The 9,494-nt window shown below is 41.5% G+C and overlaps 1 protein-coding gene across 1 annotated transcript in view; it reads left to right on the top strand.

Moving 5' to 3' along the window:
- Window positions 1-4,410: 4,410 nt before the first annotated feature.
- The window catches only part of GPR176 (G protein-coupled receptor 176), a 117,865-nt gene continuing 112,781 nt past the window's right edge, over window positions 4,411-9,494 (top strand). The window contains exon 1 of the mRNA XM_036736300.1: window positions 4,411-4,627. Coding sequence (XP_036592195.1) covers window positions 4,411-4,627 — 217 coding nt within the window. The remainder of the gene's footprint in view (window positions 4,628-9,494) is intronic.

Raw genomic sequence — 9,494 nt, 5'->3', positions numbered from 1 at the left:
AGATACCCACCAATTGGTGAATGGCTGAACAAACTGTGGTATATGAATGTGAAGGAATACCATTGTGCTTTAATAAGGAAATAGATGATTTCAAAGAGATAGGAAAAAAAAACTTGTATGAATTGATGCAGACTGAAGTGAATAGAATCAGAAGAACAATTTGCACTATAATATCAGTATTATGAAAACAATTTTGAAGACCTGTATAAATTGATAAAGAATGAAATTACTAGAACCAGGTGAAAAAATTATACAATAACAACATTGTAATGACAAATTTGAAAGCTGTAAGAACTATGATCAATGAAATTACTATGGTTCCAGAGGACCAATGATGAAGCATGCTATCTTCCTCTTGAGGATGATGGATTCAGAGTGTAGAATGGGACAAATTTTTTTGAGTATGTGTAATGAGGGAATTTATTTTGCTTGATTCTACATATTTGTTATGGGGAGTTTTTATTTCTTCATTCCCTTTTGCTACTTATGAATCAAGAAGTGAAGTGTGGCAATCATAATAGAAAATGGATAGCTGATATGTCTGTGTTGCAATTTGCATACACAAAAAGAACTCTACAGGTAAACGATTAATATAATGAAAATTGTGACAAAATAAACGTTTTTACTTACAGAATCAAGTGACCAAATTACTACGTCAAACTGTATAGAGACTTTTGAATCATCCTTTGTCTATATTAAATGTATATGATAGTTGTATTTCTGTAGGTGTGTGTACACAAATGTGATTTTAAAGTTTTATCTCACAAATGAGATTAAAAAGCCCACATCCAAAAACCTATATACCTGAATGAATGTTGTTTTTCACATTTTTTCACTTGGGAAGATTATATACCACTCCAGAAATACTGACATGTCCCACATCAATTAGGAGGCTGATGCAGTAATCTAGGGAAGAGGTGATGAGGGTTTGAACTATTAGGATGGCCATGATGAGTGGAAAGAAAGAAGTGGATATGAGAAATGTTGTGGTGGTAGGACTGACAAGATTTGGAAACTAATTGGATATGGAAGTGAGGGAAAGCAAAGTGTCTAGGTAGGATGACTCAAAGCTTATGAATCTGGGTGACTGGAAAGACAGTAAGGCCCTCAATAGAGGGAAGTTTGAAAGAAGAGTGAGTTTAGGGTAAAAATAAAGTTTGCTTTGGACATTTTTCAGATTCATAAGGGACATCCCATTGGACATGTTCTATAGTGAATTGTTAATATAGGACTGGAGGTCAGGAGATAAGGGCTAGAAATATATATCTAACAAGCATCTGTTTAGACATGATAACCAAACTCATGGGAACGGATCAGACCACTATGACAAAATGTAGAGACAGAAGAGGGCCCAAGACAGAGACTTAAGGTATATTTACACATTGGAACAGGACATGGATGAAGAGACAGAGGAAGCAAAGGAGACTGAGAAGGCATGATCAGACTAGAAGGTGGAGAGAGCAGTGCTGTGAAAATCCAGGGAGGACAGAGTATCTAAGAAAAGGAGGTCGGTAACAAGGTGAAATATTGCAGAGTGGTCAAAAAGGATGAGGACTGAGAACTGAGGACTGGCGTTAGCAATTAAGAGATCATTTGTAAAATTAGAATGGTTTCTGCCAGTGATGATGGAAATCCAGATTCCAAGTGGTATAAAAGTGAGCAGGAAGTGAGGAATCGGTGATGGCTTTTTTTTTTTTAAAGGAGTTTGGTGTGGGAGAGAGAAGAGGGTTATGGATCATAGGGTACAGAGATGGTCTCCCGACTCCATTCTCTCCCCTCTCCAATTCACTATCCGCATAATTGCCAAATTGATATCCATAAAGCATAGGTCTGACCAGGTCATTCCCTTATAAAGTTTAATGATTTACTATTACCTACAGAATAAATATAAATGCCACTATTTGGTTTATTTCACAACTCATGGTGGGTTAAGGGATTTCTTTGAAAATTTTGCTTAGGGGCTTAGAATAATTATTAACAGCATCCTTGGGTTCACTTACCCAGCAAATATTTACTTGAGTACCTACTATGCAGCAAGGTACAATTTTAGGTCCTGTGAACCCTTTCACTGAAGAAATTAAAAATCTAGCAGAGGAACTAAGCCTTTTTACACAAACATTACAAGGTAGTTTCTATGTCTTAGCTGGAGAAGTAAGGAATGCTGATATGAACGGGGTCAACTTGAAAGCAGCCCTAGTGGGGCTCTTCTTTAAAAAATAGCTCTAAGATTGTCGGCCTTTAGAAGTTACTACCAAGGGGCACCTGCTGTACATTCTAGCCCCTAACCAACTACATTTACAGTCAGGTGTCAAGATATTAAAAAAAACACGAGCAGGGGTTCACTTTTTTTTTTCGGTCCATTCTTCCTGGTGCCCCAATCCCCTCTCTATTTATCTTTCCCTGCTTTATCAAATGAGATAATGACTGTAAAACATTAAACATTAGTTTGGATTTGGGAAGTCATCAGAGATAAAACGAGGATCGAATGAGATATTTATAAAGCACTTAACAGTGCCCGGCGCGTAGAATGCACTTAACGAACGCTTGCTCCTTCACGCCGCAGTTTAATCCGGCGCCCTCAGTTTGCATGGCCCGGCGGAGAGAACACTGAATTTGAACTCGGAGGACCCAGGTTCAAGTCCCTACTTGTGAGGCCTCGATCACTCAACTTCTCCGACCCTCGGTTTAAAGGAGGGACTAGTTGACGAGATGACGTCCGAGATAACTAACCTCCCGCTCTAGAGCTGCTATTCTCAGTGACAGGCACGAGCCGGGGTGGGACCCTTCCCCCACCTCTCGCCGCTCCTCGCTTTTCTCCTCCGATGCTACACCCCATTCTTCTTCCCGCCCCGCACCAGGCCACTTCCTAAGCCTTCCCTTCTTGTTATTTTCACGTTCCCAGCAGGCACGTAGCCACACACCCTCCCCCTTCCACGCCGTCTATAGGCACGAAATCGTCCCCATCTTCCTTTTCCCGCTCCTTCCCTAGGGGAAGCCCCAGGTCGTGATTAGTCGTGACACTCGTCCCTGAGAAGGGCGGAGACGCAGTGTCCGGGGGCTCAGGGCCGAAGGGCCGGTCTTTGGTGCCCAGGGGGAGGGGCTACGGGAAGGCGACGCCCCCCCCCCCACCCCCGGTCGTCCTCCTCCTAGACACGCGGACAAGAGGAGGAACGACGACCCCGCCCGTAGGAACCGTTCTAAGAATGACGCCCACGAAGAGGCGGAGGCCCTAGTTCGACCCCCGCCCACCACTCTGGGGCTTCCGAAAGTGACAGTGGTTCGCTCAGCTAAGATGGCCGCCGCCGGCGAAACCGAGGCCACGGGTGGGAGGGAGGGAGGGAGGGAGGAGGAGGGGAGGGGCCCGCGCGCCTCTCCACGTGACCCCGCTCCGCTAGCTCCGCCCCGGGATCCCCGGGAGCTCAGCTGCTTGTGCAGCGGCAGGAGACCCGCGGCTGCGGCGCATGGGGGCGGGAGAGGTGGCAGGGAGTGGGAACATCCTTCCCCTAGTGTGCTCCGAGGCTGGGGCTCTTGAGCCCCGCGACAGGGGACGGAGTAAGGGCGCAGAGCAGGGTTAAGAACCTTCGGCTTGGGCGGGCACCTAGGTGGAGCGAAGTCCCCAGAAGAGGCGGAGCTGGGGGAGGCAGTGGAGAAAAGAAGGGTCGTTGGCGGAGGAAGTTCGAGCTAGGGGATTCCGGCAGCACCATGGGCAGGGCTGGGTTCCCGGTGGCCCCTTGGAAGTTCTGGATGCTTGGCCCCCAGTGAGATTTCGGGGATTTTCGCTCTCTGTTCAGCTCCTGAGTCCTCGAGGCTGAAAAACAACCAAATGTGTTCTCTTTTATAAGGAAAAAGTGGAGAGCCCAGCCATTCAAATGGCGAGGCCCCCTCCCTTAGATGGGATGCCTATTTTGGGAGGGACTGAAGGAGCTGGGGCGGGGGCGGAACGTGCCCTCCTTGAATACAAAATGCCGCCTTCTCAAGTTGGGGTGCCCTGTTTGGACCCACAAGTATAAGTGGTGACCGTGGCCGTGGTGACCACTGGGGGAGAAGAAGGGAGAGAGTCGTGCGTCGAGAGCAGCTTCTGGCTGTGTCCCCACTGTCGTGTGTGTGGGATCCAAAAGGGACCCGGGATGGGGGGTAGTAGCCTCGTTTCGCCCCTCCTGAGCAATGTGCAGACGTGAGGGGCCCAGTCACCTCTACGGGGCACAGTGATTCCGCTGCCAAGGCCCTCCCCGTCAGGCACAAGTTGTCATTCGTTCATTCATTCATTCACTCATTCATTAGTTCCTCTAAGCCCAGGCTCCAGGCACCCAGACAGTCTTTAGCTGAGTGTGAAGCAGAGGCTTGGAGTTGGGAGACTGGGGCGTGGGGGTCTGGCAGGAAAAAAGAGGAAGGAGAAAAGACAGTCTCACCATGGGGCACAATGAGAGCTGGATCTCCCGAGACGCTGGTGACCGAGGATTCCCCCGAGCTTTAGGGCCACATAATGGGTCCAGCGCTGAGGCCGTCTGGACCAATCGAAGCTCCCTCGGGGTCAGCACCTTGGAAAGCGGAGAGGATAGTGAGGCTCAGACCTATCGGCATTTCACCACAACCGTGCAAATTGTCATCTTCATTGGCTCTTTATTAGGTAAGTGCGCATAGTTGAGGTTGTAGGCTCTCTTCTAACGTGGGTTTCCCTGCGGGCGCTTACTTGATGGGCAAGACCAATCTTCGGTAGTTGGGGCAATGTCTCTTTTCCACGCAGGGTTTTCCGATGCCTGGCAAAATGAATCTAGTTGAAGGAAGATGGTGTTTAATGAATCACTGGAGCGTAACTGCAGTTAAGTTGCAGAGGAAAAAGGTTCCTGGCCCCCAACCCCATAGCAGTGGAGATCTGAGCTCCTTTCCTATAGACACCCTAGGTTAATTTAACGTTACAAGTATCTCTCAAGACTGACATTGCTACAGTGTTCGGGGATAATTTATGATAAATGTTCTTAGGGTTGTACATATAATTATAAGAATGAGACCAGACTGTCGAGCTTACTTGTGTGTGCTGTTGTTTACAAATACCTGAATACAACTCTAAGATTTTTTTCATGTTGTCCGGATTGAAAGTTACCACTGTTTGAAAGTGTGCTTACACATTTGCCTCACATCTCTTAACTATCCGTCAAATTCTAGTAGAGACATACCCTATTTGTGTTTTCTTGCTCACCTGATATTGTTCTTAACCCTATCTGCTGATAAACAACCCTGTGGACTTAGATTCAGATGTCACCTTGATATATCATTCTTAAAATGCTACAAAAGTAAATGAATAGCCAAGCCACTTGTGAACTGCAGAAAAGAAAGATAAACTAATTTGTTTTGATACTTCTAATAAGTTGCTAATAAAAGTTGGTCACTTGACTAATGTGATTTGCAAAGACTCTTGGCAACTATTTGAAAATACTAAATGGTAAAGTATTCATTGCATTGAGGTTTGTTTGAAATGTACTTCATCCTGGTAAATATGTAGCTGTCCCTTTAAATGTAGATGCTGCAATCTAGTACTTATAAGGACATAAAGATAAGAGATTTGTGTGTATGATGGGCTGTGGAAGCAGAGACAGCACATATATCCCCAAGTTTCAAAGTAGCAAGTTTGTTGCTGGTATGTAAATATTTAATAAACCTGCATTTCAATGATATCAGGATTAATTGAAATCAAATGGATTATATCTCAGATAGTATGAATGTTTGGAATTCCCTCCAAATTTTAACCATTTGACATATTCCCATTCTATTCTCTTAGTGTTTCAGTTTTAGAACAAAAAGTTTTGATTATAGGCATCCCTTTCTATTTCTAGCTTAGTTTCTCAGAAAGTAGAATGTGAAATAAAGAGAAGCAAAAAGGCAGGGAATATTTTCACATTTGTGTAAAGTGTAAATTCTTGGATAACTGGATTTTTTTTTAAAAAAGTGCATTTAATGTGGAATTTGGGTGAGAACAGGAGTATGTGTCCATGCTTAATATCTGAAGTTTCCCCAATAAGATAACCCTTTTCTTTTTTCTTCAAAACACTAGAGTTGTAATTTGTTGATAAATTGGGTTGATAAAATAATTCACATAATAAAATAAAGCTTTATTTTTCTTATGTATTTTCAATCAAGGATTGATGGGAATGTTTTATGCTGTAATTAATATTGGTTATCTGTAGCTCTTTAAGTAAACTCGAAGTTCTTACATCCTAAATATTTCTTGCACTACACCTGAAACTACCAGTGGCATGATCTCCCATAAACTTGTTATGGAAACAGAAAAAACTCTTAAGTTAGAGTACGAGGAAATTCAGACAGATTTTGGAGAAATTGTAGAGAGATAAGAAGGAACTGCAGTCATTTTGTGTGATAATGATGTTGTTTCCTCATGGAAGTTAAAATCAAAGTTCCAGTTCTTGACTTGCCCAAGATTTTTAAAATTGCATTTGATCAAGGATTAAGTTAATCTTTCAGACCAGGTAAATTTCTTTTTGATTATGGAAAAATATTCAGTGTTTCCTGAGAACTGACATTCACTCTACTACCTGTATTTACCAATGCCATATCTTTCCCTAGTTAGACCCATTGCTTTCATTTTTCCTCATGTAAACCTCTGCCTACTGTCTGCAGTTACTGAAAGGAGATGCTGAATTTATTTAACTTGCTAATTTCTTTTATTCTTGGCTTGATTTCATACAAGCCCCTAGAGATATTGAGATACAAGATGGAGAATGGCTTGTTGTAAACCTGTAAAATAACACTCTGTACAGTGAATGCTCCTGGACAAAGTTAACTGGGTAGCTCTGAAAGGGATCCAAGGCTGAATGATAATGTTGCAGCATAGTTCTTTTGAGTTATGGAATATTTTTGATTCATAACTCTATATGAATTCAACAGAAAGGAATCCATCTTTATATTGATCTTGGACATTTGATATTGCCATTTTGAAATGAAGAACTAATGTCACAAATGCCCTGTGATGTTATTCACATAGTTGGGAATGAACTTGGAAACTTGACTTTCAGTCACTATTTTGCTTCTCTCATTTGCAGGCCTCCCAAAAGCTACCCCAGATTGCAAGGATATTTTGGGTCAGATTTATTTAAATCCATAGATCATAAGCTTACAACCATGTTTCTTTTACTACACCACCCAGAGAATACATTGGTTCAAAGCAGAAGCTAAAATAAATGACAAAGTTGTCACACCAGTAGTGGGAGAGATAATGAACACACATAGGAAACGTGTATGCTTAAGGAACACTAATAGAGAAGGCACACAGAGGGAACAAGTATGGCTAAGATAACATGAGTGAGAGAAGACATGCATTGGGAACATGTGGCCAGGGAAAATGGATAGTCAGGGCAACTCATTCTCTTAAGTCTATGGGTCTTTTCTTTCTTCCCACTATTGTTGCTTTTTCCCCCTTGAAAAACTGATGCCGATGTCATCTGCTTGGCCAGTGATGTTATCAAGTTGCAAGCTGAGTTTTTTCCCACTGTTGCAATGAGCCTGCTTTCTCCACTAGTCTGTCATTCATACTATAGTACCTTCTGCTGGGTTTCTGTTGCTGGCATCTGCTAGTTGTTCACTTATTTACAACTTCTACATAGTCTCTTCCTTCCTTAATTCTCTGGATGGGAGAGGTCCCTGGGCCAATAACCCATAATCCACCTGCCACGCCTTACTACCTCCACCTCAGACTATCTCATGTCTTGGTGATTCACATCTATATAACTAACCATCCAGCCAACCAAGCCTTTGTCATCAAGTCTGTCCTTGAAACTGCTTTTCTTCTTTCTCATCTGTCACCTCTGAAGTCAATCTGCTCTTTAATCTAGAGTAAGAAAATTTCTTTTTGTTACATTTTTACATTTGTTACTTTGTTACATTTGTCACATTTTTGGATCTTTATAAATTCTGGGTGCTTCACCTAGCAAGGCTAAAGGGAACTGGGTGGATCTAGAGACTCTTGCTTTACCTCCCCATGTTCCCAGTAATTAGGTAATGAATTCCTTTTCATTCTTTTCTTTTAGTGAAACCAACCTTGCCTCCTGTCTACTTCAAATAAGAGTCTATGCCATTGTTTCCTAAGGTCAATAAGGGAAAAATAATTACGTATTATCATCATAGTCTTCTGCTATGGTTATTGAGAACCACTATGATGCCCAATAATAGAGCAAACCTAGAATTACTGCTACTTTCCAAGCTGGGGGGAAGGAGTGAACATAATAGTTGAAAATTAGCAAGAGAATCATAGCAGCCTCTATTTTCCCAATATTACTTAAATCATGCCTATTTTTAGCCTGCCCAGATTCCTAGCCTTTACTTTGTGAAACTTTGGAAATATTTAAATATTCCAAATGTATTACAGAAGTGTTAAGTTAAATGTAATTAAGTTAATTTTAATTAAAAATTAATCTATGACACATACCATGTTTAGTTTGCAAAAATTGAACAGTACCATGGTTATCTTGGGTTTACTTCCTTAGGATTTGTTTTTCTTTTTTCTTCTTTTTGCATTTTGGAAAGGGATTTGTGAAACAACAAGCTGAGACCTGGAGGACCCGTTCCCTCAATTGGCAGTGTGACCTGGGAGTTCTGTTCCTGTCCCACCAACATATATCTTCCATTGACTTCCAACACTTTTTAGGAGTAGCATGAATTGGAAGCCTAACATGAATGAGCCTCCTTTTCTGTATTTCCCAAAGCAATAGGATTGACTGTATGCTACATTGTAGAAGACTAATTTAGGAATTGATTTATGTATTCTTTATTTTCAAACTCTTTTTTCCCCACCTTTCTTTATGAAAGCCTTGCCTTGAAAATTATTATTATAAGTTGTAGATTTCACTTATCTTTGTGGAGGCTTGAAATTTTAAAAAGCTGATGACTTTATATGTCTAACTTGCTAATTTGAAAGATGAAGAAGGTAAGGAAGAGAAAGGCTACTCACAGATCTTGGATACTGTTCAACCTAATGATATGCAAAAAACCAACCACCTTTTCTGCTAGTTCATATCATACGATTTGTTTCTATCAGAGAAAAACAATCACTCCCATGATACTATTACATACTTCTATAAAAGACAGATGTACATCTTATTAAAATAAAATAGACATGCCTATTTTACAAAATGCCAAATGCCTGATAATATCTGAGCTCTACATAAGTCAAGAAGCTATTATAGAATGAATTGGATGATGCCAAAGTGTGTCAGCATGGTGAAATATGAGGAAATATGATTGAATTTTCAGAAGACCTGGATTCATATTCTGGCTGTGTTACCTTACTACCTTGGGCAAGTTAGTTTAAGCTCTCTGGGTCTCAGTTTCTTCATTTGTAAAACATGAGGAAGTCTAAAGTCTCTTCCACGTCTAAATCATGACCATATATTTAGAAAATGCTTTAAGCTCAGATAAATATTGATGCATAGTGTTACTGTGCAATGTTTAGAACTTAATAATCATACAAGACAACAATAATAGAT

Source organism: Trichosurus vulpecula, chromosome 8 (assembly GCF_011100635.1).
Source record: "Trichosurus vulpecula isolate mTriVul1 chromosome 8, mTriVul1.pri, whole genome shotgun sequence".
Classification (NCBI taxonomy): Eukaryota; Metazoa; Chordata; class Mammalia; order Diprotodontia; family Phalangeridae; genus Trichosurus; species Trichosurus vulpecula.
This window is presented reverse-complemented; position numbering and strand designations above follow the sequence as displayed.